Source organism: Euleptes europaea, chromosome 17 (assembly GCF_029931775.1).
Source record: "Euleptes europaea isolate rEulEur1 chromosome 17, rEulEur1.hap1, whole genome shotgun sequence".
Classification (NCBI taxonomy): Eukaryota; Metazoa; Chordata; class Lepidosauria; order Squamata; family Sphaerodactylidae; genus Euleptes; species Euleptes europaea.
In genome coordinates, this window is record NC_079328.1 from 35,926,684 (window position 1) to 35,948,538 (window position 21,855).

Here is a 21,855-nt window from a genome sequence, read left to right on the forward strand (position 1 = left end):
TTGGTTTTCCCACTCCTACACGTGAAGCCAGCTGGGTGACCTCAGGCTAGTCACAGCTCTCTCAGCCCCACCTACCTCACAGGGTGTCTGTTGTGGGGAGGGGAAGGGAAGGTGATTGTAAGCCGGTTTGATTCTCCCTTAAGTAGTAGAGAAAGTCGGCATATAAAAACCAACTCTTCTTCTTAATTAGAAAATGCCCAGTGAACCAGGAACCTTTCGATGTGCAAAGCATGCAGCAATACCCTTTGAGCTATGATTCTCCCCCAGCTCTGAAAAAATAGTGCAATTTTTCCCAAGCCAATAGCATCTTGGGAATTGTTACCAATGCAAGATTTAACTAGCTGAAAGCTGCAGCGGTTTGAAGAGGGATTTGAACACTGGCTGCAAAACACTTACCCACTTCCAGCTGCAAAGAGATGTTGTGCTTAAGCTCTAACCAGATCTTCCCCAAGATAAGTTGAGCCTCCAGAAAGGCACCCCCCCCCAAAAAAAAACAACCCACCACTCTTTACCCTTATGAGAGGCAGAGGCAGAAAAAGAGAGCAGGGAAAGTTTTAGCAAAGAGGATAGAATTTTTTTTAATTGTGCCCAGAGCTGTCCAGGGAGCCCCACAGAAGGCGAGAGTTTAAACTATTGTTGCATGGAGAATGGGAAAACAATCTTTTCTCACACCATACACACTGGAAGGAAGCAGACGTTATTGACAACCCTGAGTCCAGTGGTTCTTGTAGGTTATCCGGGCTGTGTAACCGTGGTCTTGGAATTTTCTTTCCTGACGTTTCGCCAGCAACTGTGGCAGGCATCTTCAGAGTAGTAACACTGAAGGACAGTGTCTCTCAGTGTCAAGTGTGTAGGACGATATAGTCAGAAAGGGGTTTGGTTTGAGCTGAGTCATTGTCCTGCAAAAGTAATGTGCTAGTCATTGTCCTGTAAGTATCAAGATAATGTGCTAATGACGGTGTGGTATGTTAATATGGAACCATTGTATCCTGAAAAAATTCCAAGACCACGGTTACACAGCCCGGATAACCTACAAGAACCAATGAACTCTGACCGTGAAAGCCTTCGACAATATCCTGAGTCCAGTATCAGCTCAAGATGTCTTCCATCCTGGGCCCTTCTTTAGCACCAATCCATCACGCGCACAAGGAGCCTCAGGCTACCAAGAGAACAGGCAAAAGGGAAGACGCCCAAAGCAGTTGGCCCTGACCTTTGAGAACCAAGGTGGGAGTTCTTCTGCCAGGCTGGCTTTTAACAACACACCTGCATTGCAAGGTGAAAAAATGAGCCATCGAGGAGGAGGGGAGGGTTGCATGAGATGTGATGCGCTAGGCACCTTCCCTTGCAGAGAGGAGGGGAGAGGGAAAAATGGAGAAGGGCTTTGAGGACAGGGTGAAAGGAGAATTAGTACCCTTTCCAACCTCCAACAAAGTAGCGAGGCCGCCACTTCTGGCACCCCACAGGAACATATCAGGTTAAGCACAGGATGTCGTTTTGCTTCTGGTAAGGTCGAGCAGAGATGAGAGCCCAAGCACCGGCAAGACTCGACCCAAAAACCTTATTTCTCCATGATACACACCACTTGAGGGAAAACTCAAGCCCTGGGACAGCAGCTGGCCATTTAGCTGTCCTCCCAAAGGCATTAATGACTCTGCTGCAGGAGCCACAAAAGTGATGGAACATCCTCCCACCCCGCAATAAGAGGGCACATGAGGAGGAGCCAAGCCCTACAAGCAAGATACTTCACTCGTTTCTTAAATCCTCGGAACACACATATATTTGGGAGAGTGTGCACCTCATACCCCCTTGCTTTCCCCCTTGGATGGTACGGGGGGGGGGGCTATGCTGCCGTTGTACTGGTGGTCGTGTCCCATATGTGGAAGTCCGGGTCGTCCTCATGCCGCTTGCTCGAGCATTTTCTGTGAGGGGGTTCGGAGGATTCGCCGGACCAGGAGGAGCTGGGGACAGGCGGCTCCCCACTGCTTGTGCTAACAAACACGGTGGAGACCTTCAAGGACAGTTCCAGCTCTTCCTCCTGCGGCGGCACAGACGGTAGACAGTTCTTCCTTCTGACTTTGTGCCCAGCGTTCTGGAGCTTCTCTTCTCCCTCTTGGGAAGGGGCTGTGGGGAATGGGAGGTGCCGAGCGGCGCCCAGGTGGCTCTTGGAAGCTCCGTTCAGGGCACTGCTCCCCAGGCGCGTCTGGGCCACGGGGATCTCGTCCATGGACTCGGCCGACTCGGAATGGTATTCGGCTGGAGGGCCCGCAGCCTGGACCAGACCGCCGCTGCCGGTGGGCGTGGCCATTTGGGGTGGGAAAGCTGGGATGGGGAGGCGAAGGCTGGAGGATGAGGAGGCCGAGGAGGAGGCAGCCATTACTGTCAGTTCTGCAAACAAAAAGGGAGGAAGGAGGCATCAGAGGACACATGAACACATGAAACTGCCTTCAACTGAATCAGACCCTCGGTCCAGCAAGGTCAGTGTCTACTCTGACTGGCAGCGGCTCTCCGGGGTCTCAGGCTGAGGTCTTTCACATCACCTACTTGCCTGATCCCTTTAACTGGAGATGGGATTGAATCTGGGATCTTCTGTATGCCAAGCAGATGCTCTACCTCTGAGCCAGTCCCTCCCCTATCACCCTCCTCTTACGGAAAGATGCCCAAGAGCAGGTGCAACACAGCTTTCTCTGAAGCATCTGGAATGTAAAATTACTATAAATAGAGTGCTTTTCAGCTAAAATCTAGAAGATGCTCTTTGGCCAGCTGATGGTCACACCTGCCTACAAGAACTGTATCTTTTCGGCCTGCCCCATGTCAGGGATGGCTCAATCCTGCAGCCAAGGGAAAGAATCCTGCACCCACCCACCCCTCTCAAGTTTTCCAGAGAGCTGGAACTTGGGATATCTCTTTCCCCCAACCTTACCTTGCTGTAAAACTGGAAGAGAAGACCAGGGGGCAATCATCTCCTTGGACCGTTCCCCTGCCAGAGAAGAGTGATCTTTGTGCCTCTTCCTCTTTTTCTTCTTCTTCTGAAATCACACAGACAAAGCAGCACCAAGTTGGTTAGTGCAATGACAGTGGTGCATCACTTCCTTTCATTTTGTAAAAGAGGAGGATAGTACACGTGTGGTTGAAATCACCTTAGGGCAGCAACTCTCAAAATGAGATCTGCAGACCCTGCAGGGGTCTTCCAGGGAATTCCATGGAGGCTGCAAGTAATTTCTGACCACCTTGATGGAATGGAGGCCAACCACCTTTCTGGACAGATGGGGGGAGCTGCTCAGCTTTAGGGCACCACCCACTGGGGTAGGCAGCAGTAATGCTTGGTCGAAAGCGCCCAGGACGGAGGACCAGGGGTTCTCCAGCTTCTCATGCCAATCTCCATGGGACGTGCACCATGGCTTGCTGCGAGCACTTTGAACAAGACTGTGAGGTGGCCGAGGAGGACACGCTCAGCCCCTCACCTGGCCAAACAAGAAGCAGTGGCAGAGAGGAAGAAGAAGGAACCTGTGGCAGGAAACACCTTCCCCTCCCGTTCTGAGGCAAAGCAGCTGTCAAGCACGTGCTGGGAGGAGAGGACGGGGGTGGGGTGGGTCTGCGAACATTTTAAAATCAAAATAGGGTCTCTCTGGTTGCTAAAGTCTGAGAACTGCTGCTCTAAGGGGTGACAAGAGATCGAACTGCAGCCAGCGATTACTCCATTTTCCAAACCCAAAAGGGTAAAAAACATTAAAACATGTTTCTCAGATAGACAGAGATGATCTCCTTCTAAAAAATAAATCTGAAAGAAGAAGAGTTGGTTTTTATATGCCGATTTTCTCTACCTTTTAAGGAGAATCAAACTGGATTTCAATCTCCTTCCCTTCCTCTCCCCGCAAAGGACACCTTGTAAAGTAGGTGGGGCCGAGAGGGTTCAGAGAGAACAGTGACTGGCCCGAGGTCAGCCAGCTGGCTTCATGTGTCGGAGTGGAGAATCAAGCCCAGTTCTCCAGATCAGAGTCCTCCGCTCCTAACCACCACACCACCCTGGCTCTCCAACAAAGAGCAACAACTGCCTCTCTTCAAAACCCCAGCGCAACTCGGCCTTAAGGGTACCCAGAATCCCACTCCTTGGACAGCTACCAGATGCATTAAACTCAGAAATTTGGCCAGTGGAAGCTACCAAACTGAAGAATCATTCACCACTGGCTATATATTAAAAGACAGAGCACACACATCTGACAAGTGCATTTGTCCAAGGGGATAACTGCAGAGGAGGCAGGAAGTGTCTCTGTGGCTCCCACATGGCTATCATTCTGCAGGATGTGTAAAGCAGAAATGTTATGAGGGTTGGTTTATTTTTTAACTGAAACATGGCTGTAGGGTTCAGGGGAGTGCTTATGTAAAAGGAATGTGATTGCAGTCTATTGCAGGCATTATCTTGGTCTTAATGCATTGTCCTCTATAATCAAAGAATCATAGAGTTGGAAGGAACCACCAGAGTCATCAAGTCCAACCCTCTGCACAATGCAGGAAATTCACAACTACCTCCCCACCTCCCACACCCCCAGTGACCAGAAGATGGCCAAGATGCCCTGCCTCTCATCATCTGCCTAAGGTCACAGAATCAGCATTGCTGACAGATGGCCATTTAACCTCTGTTTAAAAACCTCCGAGGAAGGAGAGCTTACCACCTCCCCAGGAAGCCTGTTCCATTGAGGAACCGCTCTAACTGTCAGAAAATTCTTCCTAATGTCTTTTGATTTAATTTCAACCCGTTGGTTCTGGTCTGACCTTCTGGGGCAATAGAAAACAACTCAGCACCATCCTCTATATGACAGCCCCTCAAGTACTTGAACATGGTTATCGTATCCCCTCTCAGTCTTCTCCTCAACTTTTGGAATTGCATTCTCTGCATTGTTTATAGTATGTCATGTAATAATGTGCTTTTTTTCCCAGCTGCACTGAGTTTTAGTTTTGTAATCCTAGTCCTACTGCATTGTTTGTTGGCTTATGATGTTTTATTGCATTTTAAAATGTTTTACAATCCACCTCAAGTCTCAGCAAGAAAGACAGGCTATAAATGAAGTAGATAAACAAGTACATAAACATTGCCTGGTGGTGAGATGCAAGAGCATTTCATGTTGACCCCCGCAGGCCAGAATTCCCAGCTATGCTTTCGCTCACCTGTGGTGGGATTCCGACTTGCATCTCTGAAACTTCTGGGGACAGGATGAGCTTGGAGTCCGAGCCATCGTTGCGCATGCAGAACCTTGGTAGGCTGGAAATAAAATTGACACTATCGGTTTTCTCACAAACTCTGTGTGAGCCCTGCGTGACAATCAGCTGCATGGCCAGGATATCCCCGTTCCCAACAATATACAATATATCCCCAGAGCATGTTCTGGTGCTTTCAGTGGGTGAAACCACTCAGCGGAAGAAAATTACCTTATGGAATTTCCCTTTACAAGATGAGTTAGAATGCTCAAGCAAAAGACATTAGGAAGAATCAGACATTAGGAAGAACCTTATAACAGTTAAAGAGGTTCCTCAGTGGAACAGGCTTCCGGGGAGGTGGCCAGCTCTCCTACGCTGGAGGTTTTTAAGAAGAGGTTAGATGGCCATCTGTCAGCAAAGCTGATTCTATGACCTTAGGCAGTTCATGAGAGGGAGGGCACCTTGGCCATCTTCTGGACCAAGATCACTGGGGCTGTGGGGAGGGGGAGGTAGTTGTGAATTTCCTGCATTGTGCAGGGGATTGGACTAGATGTCCCTGGTGGTCCCAACTCTATGATTCTATTCTATATACAAGTGGAACAAAGGATAAATAAGTCTGGATTAAGACCCACAAGGTGGGGTTCCCACCCAAAGAGGTCTAGCCTTGTAATTTGCACTAACAACAAAGTGCAACTTTAATTTATTTTATGGCTCTGCATGTGGAGGGTAGGGGGGGGAGGAATAAGTGGTCAGTGTTGTGCCCAGATATTAAAGCCTGTCAGCCTTGACTAATTATCTTTACCATTTGATTTTCTTCTAACAAACTGTCCAACTCTTAATTCTTCCCTTTCCCTGACAGAATCGTCCTTCTGAGTCCCGCCCCTTCCAGTCTCCTCCCCATACTGTGCAGGTCCCTTCAATCACCCTCCCCTTTTTGCCGGTAGAAATGAATGTTGGCCCACAGCATTGAGTATTTTTGTTTGTTTTCCCCGCAAGATTTCTCGCATGCACCTTCACCAGAGGATGTTATGCAAGAAAAGTAAGGCGCCAGCAAATTTAAATTAAGCAGCGTTGTTATCTAGCGCCAATAAAATTATCTCAGCAAGGCAGCGAAATGACAACTTTATCCTGTTCTCAAACAGTTCAGTGACAGATTGTAAAGCAGGAACATACGACTGGCACTTCATGCCTCTGACTCTCAGCCCAGCCATGAGCTGCCTTCAGCAAACAGCTCGCTCTCAGCTTCAGACACTTTCCCCCAACTGCAAAGATTATGATAATACTGGCTCACTTCGGAAGAGTGTTGTGAGGATTGCTCATGTGTGGTGCGAACTGTTTAGAGAATTAAGCAAAAATGAGGTACATTGTCCTGCGACCCCCGGAGCCCCGGGAGTCGCCGGACTTGGTGGGGCCCCTCCTCCGTCCCCAGGGGGGGACAGGCCAGGGGAGGAGGCGTCGGAGCCGCCGCCGCTTGCGGCGGCAGGGTTAGGGACGATGGGGAAACAGGCAGGCGGCGCGGGAGGACACAGGGAGACGGGGAAGAGACCCAGCTTCCCCGAGAACTCACCGGGCCCCCCCCCCGTCTCCTCCACAGGGGGCCGTGGAACTCGCCGGCGGAGGGACGGGCCGGAGGGCGACAGCGGCGGCGGAGGGGGAGAGGGGCGGCGGCCAGGAGGCAGCCCCGAAGAGGAGCGGAGGGGGCGGAGGCCCGCGGGCCAGCTGACGGGCGGCCGCGCCCGGAGCGGACGGGGGCGGGGAATCCCAGCCCCGTGTCGAGAGGCAGGGAGGGGGGAAGGGTTGAGAAGCCTGAGGGACGGCAGCTGGGGGGAGGCGGGGAAAGTCACGGGGACGGGTGGAGGGCGGCACCGGGAGGGAGGAGGATAAAAGGGTGGAGGACGCTGAGGCCGAAGAGGAGCAAGAGAGGAGGGGTCTTTTGGGCGAGCGGCTGGGCAGGCGGCACAGCGATCCTGGCTTCCTCTGCGGAGGAATTGAAGCCAGACCCGCTCCTGGAAAGGTCTGAGGCCAAGGAAGCTCCTCCACTTCGAACTCCTCCCGCACCGGCGGGAGGCGGCCCGGGCGCAGGAGGGACAGGGCGCCCCACATACATGTTATGTGTAATTTTTTTTTGCCGTCAAGTCACAGCTGACTTATGGCGACCCCATAGGATTTTCAAGGCAAGAGACTTTTGGAGGTGGTTTGCCATTTTTACCTCCGCGTCATGACCTTGGTATTCCTGGAGGTCTCCCATTCAGATGCTGGGAGTGAGGGGCCGTGGATCAGTGGAAGAGCATCTGCTTGGCATGCATAAGGTTCCAGGTTCAATTCCAAGCATCTCCAGTTAAAGGGACTAGGCAAGTAGGTGATGTGAAAGACCTCTGTTTGAGACCCTGGAGAGCCGCTGATGGTCTGAGTAGACAATACTGACTTTGATGGACTGATGGTCTGATTCAGTATAAGGCAGCTTCATGTGTGTTCAACTCATGTATAGTGGCATCAGTTTTCATGACCCACTTCGGCAGATGCATGAAATGTTACATTTAAATATGTGTGTGCATAAACTGCCATCAAGTGGCGGCTGACTTATGGCAACCACAGCAAGAGGCTTTCAAGGTAATGAAGAACCAGAGGTGGTTTGCCATGGCTTTCCTCTGTAGAGTCTTCCTTGGTGGTCTCCCTTCCAAGTACTGACTCTGCTTATCTTCAGACATCTGATGGAACCAGACTATACCGTGCCGCCTTCCCTCCTGGCCAAAGTACGCAGCGTTAAAAATTAACGCTAAAACTTCCCAGAGTAGTTTCACGCAGATATGTGCCTTTACATCCATGATGACAGCCCGATGAGAAAGCTAATTATATAAACACAATTTAATTTGCTTTACTCACTCTTTCCCCGAGGCTAATCCTGAATTTGTGCCCTGAACTTCAGGGTTGGTATATCCAAGACTTCCTGCATAGAACTGCATTTCCTAAAACATACAAAGAAATGATCAGGGAGGCAAGTGCAGAACTGGGGTTATTTTCCGAGATTCTGTTTCTGCTTCCAATACAGATATTCTTGACATGTTTTGATGTAAGGACTGGGCCAGAAGAGAAGAAACACAAGAAGAAACAGCTCTACCTCTGCTCATTTTCAGGAGCCTCTGCCACTGAGAACCTGACTTTTCCAGAAGCTATAAATTTTGCCCTAGATGACGGATTTCATTTGTACTATGAAGTTGTGCATTTGTAGAACAAGTAGGTGAGTAAAATTATATTGTATATAGCCATCGGCACACAATTTACTAAAACAAATAGATAATTATACAAATACAACGGATTAACAAATACATTATTAAAATAGATAATGGAATGTACTAAAACATTTCAGTTTAAAAGATAAGTAGCTGTTCCTTCCGATACCACGTTAAGACTTATTTTCTTTGCTGCAAAAACAAGCAGAGTCCATATGATGCATGTGCATCAATATCAGACAACAGAAATATAATTTCCCCCCGCATCCGAATGTGTATTAATACCGGATAATATTCCTGCCAAAAATTTAGCCCTGAGGCCAGCACACAATGGGCAAAATAGGATGTAGCGAGGTAAGTCCTCCAGAGTTAAGGATCCACATGTGCAGATACACTGGAACGTGTCCAGAGGAGGGCAACAAAGATGGTGAGGGGTCTGGAGACCAAGTCCTATGAGGAAAGGTTGAAGGAGCTGGGTATGTTTAGCCTGAAGAGGAGAAGACTGAGAGGGGATATGATAACCATCTTCAAGTACTTGAAGGGCTGTCATATAGAGGAGGGTGCCAAGTTGTTTTCTGTTGCCCCAGAAGGTCGGACCAGAACCAACGGGTTGAAATTAAATCAAAAGAGTTTCCATCTAGACATTAGAAAGAATTTTCTAACAGAGTGGTTCCTCAGTGGAACAGGCTTCCTTGGGAGGTGGTAAGCTCTCCTTCCCTGGAGGTTTTTAAGTAGAGGCTAGATGGCCATCTGTCAACAATGCTGATTCTATGACCTTAGGCAGTTCATGAGAGGGAGGGCATCTTGGCCATCTTGTAGGGGTATGGAGTAGGGGTCACTGGGTGTGTGTGGGGGAGGTAGTTGTGAATTTTCTGCATTGCGCAGGGGGTTGGACTAGATGACCCCGGTGATCCCTTCCAACTCTATGATTCTATGATCCCTTGGCACAGAACAAGTATGGCCGGACCACACTGCACCAAAAGCTCAAGCGCGGATGAAAATGTCTTACAGCGCAAAATAAACAAAAACGTTGAAACAGAAGTAAGCTCGCCCACCTGAAAAAGTGGAGCAAGCACCTGTCCATTTACAGGGGACGGGAGGCAAAACCGCTATAGCCTCACCTGAATGCGCCTCACTTGGGGAGGGCAGGATTCCAGCTGCTTGACAGGCTCCTTCATCTCCTGGGGTGGGCGCTGCTGCACGATGTATTCATAGGTAGTCATTCGGTGCCAAACTAGGGAGGTGAGGAAAGGAGAGCGGTGAATTGGAAGGATGGGAAATGTGCCTATGCAGATGGGCATGAGGACGTAGCACGCTGTGGTGGAAGAACTCAAAAGCACTAACGTCACCCCCAGCAGTTCTCAGACTGGTGTTCAACATCGCTCAATCGTACCGCAAACAGACTCAAGTGAATGCTGCATGCAAATCCTCCTGAATACTCATTGGACAACAGGTACCATCCAGTCAACCCAGAATCTGAGCTCCAAAACAATTTCAGCCGTCAACCAACCCTTGATTCAAAAGGAAGACAGTGTGAAATTTGGTCCATCTGAAACGGGGCAAGTGGGCACAGAAGCACTGCCCTAGAGGTCTTCTCATTCTGGTCTGTGCTCTGTGGTTTCCTGTTCAGCAGATCCCATTGCGCCCTATCAGGGGGCTGATGATCACAGAGCAACCCCACGACCTCAGTCTGCACCCCATCAGGGTGCCAACTAGGCAACATGGAGCAGGGTCTCTGCTAGTCCTGCCTGCTGCTCTTTTCCGCTCCCTTTCTCAGAGGGACGGAGCAACGCAGGCTGCAGGTACCCCACGTTACCCTACTCTGCCTCCCTTCTCTTTTCAGACTCCAGAAACACTTTGCTCGCCTTTGCCACTGCTGTTCTAAAACCACTGCGCATCAGCTTTAACCAGACAGCCAAAATAACAGCCAGACACCCAATCAAATTACTTGCAGGTCTTCTATTGCAATTTTGCTCCGTGGTTCAGTGCTACTCTTCCCTCCCTATTTCTAGGTGGCTGGCTGAGTCAAATAAGTGAAAAGAGTAGTTGACCTAGGGGTGGAAGCAGGAGCTCAAGATGATGCCACCGAGCATGTCCAAAAAGAGGAAACCATTCCCATCTTTTTCCGGGCAGGGTACATCTGTGCGCATAAAGAGACGAGGGGTGGGAAGCGTCCAATTAATTTGGGTCGTGGCACAAACAAGAATGCAACACCTACTGAGATAAATGTGGAAGATCAGAAGGTGTCCCAGCAAGAACAGAGTCAGCAGCCCCAAGAGGATCAGGATACCGGCCAGCGCCAAAATGGCAGGCGCCTGGGTCTCAACAGGAGCGGCAGGGAGGAACACAAACCACACGTCCGTCTGGTTCTTTAAACCTTGGAAACAAAAAAAAGGGAGGATTTGAACCAAGTTTCAGCTAGGACCCAGCTACGAAACATTCGAAGCAACAATACAATGACTCTGGGCATGTGCAAAGCACATACCCTTCCTCAGCAAGTAAATGCAGCCAGCTTCCAGGTCAGTGGACGTCACTTTCAGGAAGACTGGGCATGTCTATTTCAAAGGTAACTGTTGAGAAGGGCTTATATCAAGACCCTCCTCAGCTTAATAAGGATACCACCTCCCTCCAGTTTCAAACCACGGCAACAGCTTTGTCAGCTGGACATTACTCCCAAACACCATGGGCCTCTCGTCTATGTATCTGTGGAGCTGCAGTTCCAGAGGGCCCTGATGCATCACATTTTATTCTGTCCTCTTTATACAGAGCCGATATAAATTTCTCGCAGCATTTCTAAAGGGCCTAAATCCTTTTTTCAGATTCAGAGAAGCCGCTCTTTTCCCACTCCAGTTGTCGACTATAGTGTCACTCTTTGCCTTTTAGCAGCCAAGAAAATCTGGGCTAAAGCGGTTTTTAATCAGGTTGTTTAATCACTAGCTTTTTTGTCAGACTGTTTTAATGTTACCATATGTGATTGGGTTTTGTATGACAGATTGTGATGGCCTTCGGCCACAAACAATAAACTTTTATTGTATCGTAACAAGGATATTGTACAATTGTTAATCCCAGATAGGTAAGCTGTGATAGTCTAGGCAGCAAAATAAAAGAGGAACCCAGTGGCATCTTAGAAACTAACATAAATTATTGCTACTTAAGCTCTGACTCAAAGCTATATGCTGAAATAAATTCTGCTAGTCCCTAAGGTGCCATGGCGGTCCTGTTTTATTTTGTACCTTTGTTAGAATACTTGTATATGGTGGTGCTCCTTGAGAAAGCCCCAAGGGCAATCACTGCTGTGAGGAGACAGTCAATGTGCAGAGTGTGGGGTGATACCTTCGAAGTGCTGGTCGGTGCGCAACTTCATGGGGTTAAGGAAAAACTCCACAAAGACGTAGAAAGCGACAAGCAGGAGAAGGAGAAGGCCTAGGATGGCTGATATCACACTGTTTAAAAAGAGCCTGCCAAGGGAGAAGAAAAACACTTAGCAAAAGAGCCAACATGAAGCATGACACAGAACCGCACTTCTGGCCTGACTTCTCCAGGGTCACACTGGGCTCAGTAGATCAGAGGAAAAACTATCACCAAAACACAATAGTGCTCCACAGGTATGGCAGCAAATGGTTAGCATTGCACACTTCCATGTTTTGCATTTAACATGTGTCCTCCTTGCCAAAAAAAGGCATAACTTACCCAAGTGCTAGTGCAACACTCAATGATCATTAGCAACAGGGAAGAGAGCAAGGGGGAAGAGATGTTGCCTAGAGCCAGGGTTCACGGTAAGCATCTGAACCAGAAGTCCCTGATATCTGGCTCCAGAAGTTCTACACTGCGCTGCTGTAAGTGGTGGAAAGTGCCATCGAGTCAGTGCTGACTTATGGTGACCCCATAGGGTTTTCAAGGCAAGAGACGTTCGGAAGTGGTTTGCCATGGCCTGCCTCCACATGGGCTGAGAGTTCAGAGAGAACTGTGACTGGCCCAAGGTCACCCAGCAGGCTTCATGTGGAGGAGTGGGAAATCCAACCCGGTTTCCAGATTAGAGTCTGCTTCCCTTAACCACGCCACCACACTGGCTCTTCTGTAAGGCTACATTAAACGGCATGTAGCTAATTTCCATAACAATCTTTGGCACATTACCTGATCTGTAGCCTACAATTTGAAAAAGTGGTAGTGTGTGTGTGGGGGAGAATGAGTATTTGGGCTCTGGGGGCGGGGATGGCCGAGCTGCCCTTCAGTAGTTCAACTGAAATAGATTAATGCTGCCAAAGGCACGACCCATACCAGTAGTTCCTCTCCCCTACGCAGTTGTTGAGCCACATGCAGTGGTGATCAAATCCACACACACACTTGTTGCAGGTCCCACAATGCTTTGATCTGGAGCTCCTAATAATAAGAAAGGAAGGAGGAGGTGAGTAAGAACTGTGTGTCACTTTTATCTTCTCGATGGAACATTATGGATTTGTTGCTCCCGTTGAGGCCCTTGGGGAAGGGCTGTAGCTCAGTGGCAGAGCATCTGCTTGATATGCCGAAGGTCCCAGGTTCAATCCCCAGCATCTCCAGTTAAAGGGACTAGGCAAGTAGGTGATGTGAAAGACCTCTGACTGAGACCCTGGAGAGCTGCTGCCAGTCTGAGTAGACAATACTGACTTTGATGGACCGAGGGTCTGATTTAGTATTAGGCAGCTTCATGTGTGTCTTTGCAACTAGTTGTTGCTTTATTAGCTGCTTAAGGGACTAAGGAGATAAGGCAGGCTAGAAGAAGAAGAAGAAGAGTTGGTTTTTATATGCCGACTTTCTCTGCCACTTAAGGGAGAATCAAACCGGCTTACAATCACCTTCCCTTCCCCTTCCCACAGCAGACACCCTGTGAGGTAGGTGAGGCTGAGAATGACTTGCCCAAGGTCAACCAGCTGGCTTCACGTGTAGGAGTGGGGAAACAAATCCAGTTCACCAGGTTAGCCTCCGCCGCTCATGTGGAGGAGTGGGGAATCAAACCCGGTTCTCCAGATCAGACTCCACCGCTCTACACCACCGTTCTTAACCACTACACCATGCTGGCTCTCCTATAAATATTTTAAATAAATACATTTAAAAAATCTTCTCAAGGTGAGAGCAAAGGAAGGTAAAGTATCATTCCACAACTACAAAGGCGTTTACACACTTCATCTGATGTTCTCGACCTTGGCCACTGCCCATGAGAGAAATTATTGTAATGGACTCAACTGCCTCATGAGGAAGAGCAAGGCTGAATCGTACTTACACATTCACATCACAGATGTGACAGTGGCGGTTCTCGATGACATGAGCATGTTGGCTGCGATTGAACATGGCGAGAGGCCCCTGGTAATTCTTCTCCCGCACGCTGTCATCGGCTGGGTCGATGGAAACTGCTGTAAGATGAACTATTAGATGGCAGAGAAAAAATACTCCTGGACACTGAAATGGACTTGGTTAAGGATCGTCTCGGCATAAGTATTTACTCCTATGTGTCAAGGCTCCATTTCAGGGAGCACAAAATCAGCTTTAAAAAAATTAAAACCATTATTCATTGTACTGTTCACAAGAACAAAAAGAAAAACAAAACTTAATGGTGAATGTGGACAGAACTATCAACAAGAAGCATTCTCAAAAGAGGCCAGAACCATTAGAAATTGAATGAAATTAAAACAGGAGCCCAATGGCACCTTAAAGACTAAGTTCATTCCACCAGACGATTTCATGGATCAGACCTCATTTCATTATTTGCACATGGTGTGCTAAATATTTTTACACTTTTAAAAAATGGTTTACTCTTTCTAATGAGTAACACACCCAAGGACAAGCTAGGACAAGGGATCCTGGAGGGTTTTTTGCCTTCCTTTGGGCATAAAGAAGGTTCACAGGAGGAGTGGGGGGGAGGTAGCTATGAATTTCGTACACTGTGCAGGGGGGTTGGACTAGATGACCCTTGGGGTACTTCCAGCTGTATGTTTCTAGATTCCAGTCCAGTAGCACCTTAGAGACCAACAAGATTTTCAAGGTATAAGCTGTTGAGAGTCAAAGCTCCCCTTGATTCTCCAAAGCTTACATCCTCAAAAATCTTGCTGGTCTCTAAAAAGCTTGAATCTAGCTGTTCTAGCAGACCAACATGCCGACCTTCTGAAACACCTAAGGACGAAGCCTTAGAAGTATTTCTCAAATCCAACAACCCAACGAACTGGAGAAGAGCAAGGACAATCGAGGACACGACAGGAGCAATCGTTGACTTTGGCCAACAACAGTTTCCCCACCATTTCTAAATTCTGGCAAGGGTATCACCATTAACTCATGACACCTACGTCAGCAGCGGGCTATTGCATCATCAGCCTGAAAGGATACAATATACCCAGCAGGGACCCAGTGAACAGGCAGGAGCGGCACAAGGATGCCAAAGCCGATGAGGGCAAAGAAGAGGTAGAGCAGCCAGGCAATAAACTGGAAGGGATGGGGAGGCCAGCTCCAGCCGTTTCTCCGGGCATGCTGGGATTGGAGCTCAGGAGCTGCTTCATCACTCGTCTTCTCTGGAGCTGTCTTATTAGGTGGTTTATTGCAGATGTTCATCTACAGCAAGCCGAAAAAGAAAACACCCCTTGCCTGAAAAGGAGAGTAACTGTGAAGACGCTTGGCACGAAAGAGCCCCCTGCAAGACAAGATTTAATAGCGGCAAGACTTTTTTCACGGGAAATAAAAGCCTCCCGATATGACGTGGCAGTTTGAATGTAGCAGTTTGGCTAGGACTGGTGAGTCCTGAGTTCAAATCCCCCATTCTGGCATGGAGTTTACAGGTGACCTTGGGTCAGTCATTCAGGGCGCCAGCAGATCAGATGAAGAATACAGGCCTTGTTCCGTCCATCAAATGCACACTTCAGCCACAGGCAGCCTCAGTTTACCTCAAAGCCAGGTGTGGAAGAAAGAGGCGGTTTAATCCTTCAACGCGCACTCGGTTTCTCTCTCTGAAACTCACCAGTCTGCTATTAGCATTTAAAAGGAGAAAGGACGTGTCATTAAAAACACAGGGGGGGTTTCACCTTTAAAATGCCAACAAAGCAAAGATCCAGTTTACAAACAGCAAAACATCCTGCTTCTTCCACACATGGGCCCAAGGCAAATTGAGGCTGCACCTGCCTGCCGTGTGCTTTTTAATGAGATGCATGATCTCGGTCTCAACTGTCTTAAGTCCTCCGTCTGACCTAGATCACCAAAGAAAAGAATCCTAATAAATAAGAAATTTTTACACAACACCCTTCTGAACACAGTTCCCAGCCTTTATCCATCAGCTCTCTCCAGGAACATACTGGCAGGTTGCTTGCTAGCTTGAGGCTGTTTGACAAATAGAGAAGTTCCACTTAAATTCAAGGCAGCTCCCCTTACCCCAGCCTCAAGGTGGTTGCCTCCGTTTCACAGTGCAGGCCTCCTTAGGTCAATCATGCAGCTCTTAACACATTCTCATTAGACTCACAGCCCTTTTCTCTGTAAGTAAAATGAATTCCAAGTAAATGAGAGGGATTAAATCATACCAAAAGCAACATGGGGCTTTTTAAAAATGGAATTACAGGCCTAAGTGCCACAATCTTCAACACTGAAACATTATCTGCTTTGCAATTTAAATTTGTTGTTAAAAAAAATTGTACCATCAGCCTGGCTCTTTAACCTGTTTTGTCTCTACCCACTGAAGGTAGGTATGATGGAACTGTTTGCTGCAGGCAATGCACTATCCTCCGCATTTGCTATGACATCCAAACGCAGGCACCCTGGCAATTTGGACTTTTTGTTTCCTCTGCAGAAATTAGGATTGTAAACCAGAAATAAACCAAGGTTTCCAATCCCAGTTGGCGGGGGAGAAAACGAAGCCCAAATTTGATGGGAAGGACTCCTAAACCAAGGTTTTTTCTATTGATTTCCATATACAAAGGAAAGAGGGAAGGGACAGGAGGAAGAGAGAGCACAGAGATGGCAAAGAAGTATGCTTGTCCTGCCATATCAAGCACTGTGTCATGATGTCAGAATGCAGCCATTATGAGCATTAGATTGGACTTCTGCAGCGAGTGAACACCTGCATGTTGCATAGTTCACAAAACACCCCAAAAATTCCTAGTCATGGATTACAATAACCTTGGACAGACTCAGAATAATCCAGTAATCAGCAATTTGTGCAGCAAGGTAGGTGACAGTGCCATCCTACACAGAGTTACACCTTCTAAGACAACTGAAGTCACTGGGCCTAGAAGGGTGTTAGTCTGCCCTGTAACAGCATGAGCCCTTGGCTGGATGACTTCAGTTTGAGTCTCACTTGCAATCATGAGCTCAATAAGTCGCTTTAAGCATATTGCTATTCTTTCAGGGTTAGAGCTCCCCAACAGTAATAAAAGGACAGTAACGTCAGTCTACTTGCAGGGTTGTTTGTTTCAAGGATTTCTGAGACAGTAAGTGGGAAGTAGTCAGTGTTCTCAGAAAAAGGGGCCATATAAATTATCAATCACAGCAAAATACTATCCCAGCGTCACATGAATAAAGAGGACCTGTAATATCATTTGATCTATTTGCACAACCTGAGCAAGGCTGTTAAAGATAGGACATTTTGGAGGACATTGATTCATAGGGTCTCTATGAGTCGGAAGCAACTTGACAGCACTTAACACACACAATATCATTTGAATGAACACAACAGGAATGTAACAGGAATTCCTATGTTAGCCAAGTTGGACACTGTTCCAAAGGAATGCCCTATTTGCATCCTTGTTTACAGAATCTGTTGTCTAACATGAACAAGGTTTGAGTCCAGTAGCACTAACAAAATTTCTAGGATATAAGCTTTCAAGAGTCAATAATCCCTTTATCCCTTTGAAAGCTTATACCCTGGAAATCTTAGCGGTCTCTAAGGCGCTGCTGGACTCAAACTACTTTGCATAGTTGGTCTTCTACTGCACACCATCATGGCTACCTGCCAGAAATTGTTATCCAACATGGAATCTCATAGTTTTAGCAGAACCCTGGGAAACAAATTTCATTTTTTTAAAAATGCAGTTACAAGTTAAACTGAACTGCAACATGTTATAGACAAGAGCAAGCTCTTCCAACTGAGTGTCCTGCCTCCAGTCTTGCCAAATATCTGCTGTCTGAACAAGGCAGTTTCCAAAAGTCCAAAATTTAAAGCATGGAAAAACACTCCCAGCTCCATCAGGGTCCATTCAGGACACGTTTTCAGCTTTTGGAGCAAAGGAATTGCAGCCCACCCGTTTGCAACGGGCTGCCAATGCTTGCTAGTCAACAAAGCTTCCTAAGAACATTGAGAGGGGGGAACAAGGGGGGCAAAATATCAGGAACTCTGGCTATCCCTGAGGCCAATGGAGCTGGGACTCTCATATAATTTGCTACCATATGATGTTTAGATTGTGCTTGGGTGATGTGGGAACTGCCCAGATATAATCTATGCCAGGGAGGCCTATGGTGGCTCTTGGGAGCTCAACAATTTCTTCCTGTCTGGGGAAACTGAGGCACCTTCCAGAGAAGCAGCTGTCTGTGCATTATACAAAGGTGTGAGACATCTACTGTTGTTCACAAAGCTACATGAAAAAGGAAATTAGCATCACTTCATAAATCACAACTGTCAAAAAGCTTCAAAGCAGGATTTTGTAAAAAAACCAATCAAGTAGAAAGAAAGCGCAAGTCATGGAAATGTTACATTTCCAGATCTCAGGACGTTATGCAATCCAGTCAAGCTGAACACCCATCTTTTCCCCTTTAATTGTCACTAACCCAAAGGACACAAATCTGTAGGATAATAAACTTATAGAAGCTGGCAAAGTTGGGACTTCTCCAGAAGGATTGTGTGCTCTGGTTTATGCAACCTTGAAGATCTTTGGCTGAAACTATTCCTGACTTAGTGCCAGAAGGAAAGCACAAATATGTGTTTCCTACAGCACAGTGACAATAGCCCATAAAATCAATCTTGTAGTATGGCTGCTATCAACAGCCATTAGAAGCAGGCTGCTTCCACATTAGCAAGCTTTATTACCATGATTCATTTTGGTGGTTAAAACTGACATTGAGAGACCCACATTCAAGTCCAATAGTACTTTAAAGACCAAAATATTTTTCCAGGATATAAGCTTTTGTGAGTCAAAGTTCACTTTGTCAGAAGCACCTGAAACTGTCTTGGTAGATCAATATTAGTATAAGGCACTTCACATACATGTGTTAATAGCACAAATGACAGATCACTTAAGGGGGAAAACACTGGGAACTTGCCTAAAATTGACCATGTTGACACAGAAGAGGCCAAGCAACACTGGTAAAGCTGTCTGAAACTGGTTGGAATAATGCCCTTCTTGGTGTATTGAAGGAGGGGGAGATGACACAGATTTGGGACATTTCCCAAGGCCTCATATATTGCAAAAGGCACAGGGAAGTCCTGTGTTGTCCACCACTGAGACTAGGAAGCTTAACAGGGAAGGCAGGCAGGAGAAATGGGCCGTTTTCCTGGTGACAGGTGTCAATAACACCTTTTAAACTTTGCTGGAAAGATATGCACTGCAGAACAGTCGTGGACATAAAGCACTGTTGTGTGGAACCATTAATTACATATAAAGAAATCATCCCATTGCCAAATAGTAGCAGAAAAGCATTGCTGCAGGAGCTCTGAAAATTCTAGCATGGGAAGAACCAGAAAGTGCATAAGAGACCAGTTCAGAGGTCCATAAAGGCCTTTGGTTCTTGAGCTCCTTGAAAGAAGAGGATATCTCCTATATACAGAGGCAGTAAACCTCTGAAATCCTTAGGAAGCAACCTCAGGAGAAGTCCTTTGCCTCTATGCCGTTTGTCCCTCCAGAGCAACTAGTTGGCCACTGTGTGAAACAGTATACTGGACTAGATGGACCAGTGGTCTGATCCAGTAGGGTCTACCCCATCAAATTTTTAAGAATTGTGTACTGCGTGGGGAAACATTTCCTTTGTCTTCAGCTTGCCACCAAACATCTTCATTGCGTGACTCTGGGTCTTAGTATTTCGACACATTCACCTCTAGTTGCTCTCTGCTGCATTCGAGATTTTACAAGGCTCTGTGTAGCCAATTCCTAAGTGTGCTTACTTTTAAAAAAGCCCTGTTGAGTTAATGGCTCTTACTCCCCACTAAATGTTCATAGGAATGCAGTCCTGACTAACTTTTTCAAGAGGGCTTTTGCCTCCATCCAGTAAAAGAACCTCAAAAGGGAAACATCCCGCTCTGAACTGTAAATGAATGGGGACTGTCTGTTTCCCCTTTGTTAGCCCTCTGTTTCCCCAGCCTTATGATTCACTTGCCATCCCCTGGATAGATCACAAGCTGTCTGGACAAAGAGGGGGCCGTTCATATGTTCTGATGAGCACCTAACACAATTCTGGCATGTGTATATGTTGTAAATTCTATTCTCAATTACTCAAACATCTGGTAAAATAGGTTCTTGTTGTAATACTGGTTAGTATAAGTCTCTCAAATACTATGTGTGCAAGTATCAACCTAGTAAAGCTTTACTAGGTTGATACCTGCACACATAGTATTTGAGAGACTTATACAACATATATACATGCCTGGTTGGGTTTGAATAGTTTGTATTGGTATTTGTATTCATTAATGTATTTCTGTAAATGTGTGCAGGTTTATAAAGGGTTTTAATTAACCACTGATGAAGGCCCCATAGGTCGAAACACGTTAGGTATGTGGTTATAGTTATCAACCTCAGGAAATGCCATTGTACTTTTTTAATGCTTTTAAATAATTGTAACTTTTATATAGCGCTTTTAATAAATTATACTTTCAGTATTAATACATAGACTTATATATATTTTCCTTTCACCCAATCTTGGGTACCCAGCTTTTGTTTTTAGGTTGGGTTTTATTCCCCTCCTTTTTTCTTCCACTAATTAAATAGAAACACAAGCTATTCCCTACCCTATCTTTGCCAACCTCATCACTAATTTCTCAATCGCTGGGCCTGCCTGAGTAACAAATTGTAAGCTATCAGGACAGAGACAGAATCACTTCTATGTACTGCAATAGTCTTTATTTTTACTTCTTTCGGTCCTAGGACCTTCTCTTAACTCCAGCCTACAACATGAGAGGCACTTTTACTTTTTTTTACCCTGTGCCGGGATCTCTCCTTTTCTCTATTAGCAACTGGTTCTCTTTTTTTTCTATCTTGCCTGACGCACATCTTTATATGGCACTTTCTCCAATACTTTTGAGAAGAGCAAATAATGGTGGTAATGCTGGTGTAAGGTAGTCACAGGTCAGGAGCCATCAGCTGTAAAGCATCTAATGCAATTCTGGCACTAATTAAGCACAAATAAAAACTATGCCCGGCCTCCGTTTTTTTCCAGCTTGTCAATTCCTGGACCATTTGCTCGCTTGCATGAAACAAATTGCAAGCTGCCTGGAGGATCTGCAGAACATCTAGCATAATTCTGTCGCTAATTAGATATTAATCAGAAACAGTCATTTATTTCAATATAAAGCAATTTAAACTAGAGGCAGTCCAGCGTAAGAAAAAGAGCTGCACAAGTATAATGAAGAAGAGTTCCCATCTCTCTGACTTTGGGCGCTGGCTTGTTTCAATTCTTTGTGTTGTTTTTATTGGTTTTAAAGAAGACTGCTCACTCTTACATTGTTATTTTTATCAGTCACTATATTGCTTCCTAAACCCTGCAATCCAGTTTTTGCATTTTTCTATGCCACATCTTGTACCGTTTTAATGCATTGTAATTTTACCTTCTGAAGTCAATGTTATTACACCGCTTGCGTATCTTAAACTGTTCCCATTGCATTAACCGCTTGCATATCTTTATTGTTATTAAGATGGTTATTGTTTGAAGATTTTGTAATCCCCTTTTAAGTCTAGGCGGAAAAGGTGGACTACAAATAAAGTAAATGAAACCGTTTGCTTGATGTAGGCGTATTTTTTGCTGTGCTTTTCTCCCCAGTGGGGAAGTGAAAAAGCTTACACACAACAACAAAAACCCTACAAGTTATATTTGTGCAGTTACTTTTCCTTGGGTCGATAGAAATAGTGATATACATATTTTAAATTATTGGAACTCTAGAAAGCACTTCTACTGTATGTAGGCAAACCCTTCTCTCCTATATTTCCTTGTTTGACTTAAATCCCCCCCACCCGCTACTCAGAGAGCCCGGTAACGCACAGATCCACAGGGCCCCGGCCCACCATCCCATACATCTCCACGGTGACCTATAGGGCGCCCACTTTCATAAGCAGCCAAAGGAAAGCCCCCCCCGCCACCCACACCCAAACAACCGCATGCAGTTGCCCCCAGACCCTCTCCTCACCATCTCCCCAGCTCAGCGGCAGTTCCGAGCTCAGGCGCGCCCGCCTCATGCCCGGGAACGGGAGGGCACCGGAAGGCCCCCACTTCACCACGGGCCCGA

General features: G+C 46.7%; 1 protein-coding gene across 2 annotated transcripts; it reads right to left on the bottom strand.

Annotated features, from left to right (window-relative positions):
* Positions 1 to 1,838: 1,838 nt before the first annotated feature.
* ZDHHC1 (zinc finger DHHC-type containing 1) lies at positions 1,839 to 21,855 on the bottom strand. 2 transcript variants are annotated; one of them, XM_056862672.1, is made up of 12 exons: positions 21,757 to 21,855; positions 15,810 to 15,908; positions 14,778 to 14,999; positions 13,681 to 13,856; positions 12,702 to 12,803; positions 11,757 to 11,881; positions 10,642 to 10,800; positions 9,545 to 9,657; positions 8,077 to 8,159; positions 5,164 to 5,257; positions 2,921 to 3,026; positions 1,839 to 2,385 (listed from the first exon to the last, which is right to left on the bottom strand). In XM_056862672.1, exons 3-12 carry the CDS (start codon positions 14,997 to 14,999, stop codon positions 1,841 to 1,843), a joined length of 1,725 nt encoding a protein of 574 aa, XP_056718650.1. In that variant the 5' UTR covers positions 15,810 to 15,908; positions 21,757 to 21,855; the 3' UTR covers positions 1,839 to 1,840. The 2 variants fall into 2 exon arrangements, with proteins under 2 accessions (XP_056718650.1, XP_056718651.1); XM_056862673.1 differs by having other exon boundaries at positions 14,778 to 15,032.

Coding starts and splice junctions, on each gene's coding strand:
- ZDHHC1 (XM_056862672.1), bottom strand. CDS start 14,999: ATGAACATCTGCAATAAACCACCTAATAAGACAGCTCCAGAGAAGACG. Junction 12,804..13,680: donor CACATCTGTGATGTGAATGT/GTAAGTACGATT, acceptor TCTTATTATTAG/GAGCTCCAGATCAAAGCATT. Junction 8,160..9,544: donor CCCAAGTGAGGCGCATTCAG/GTGAGGCTATAG, acceptor TGTATGTTTTAG/GAAATGCAGTTCTATGCAGG.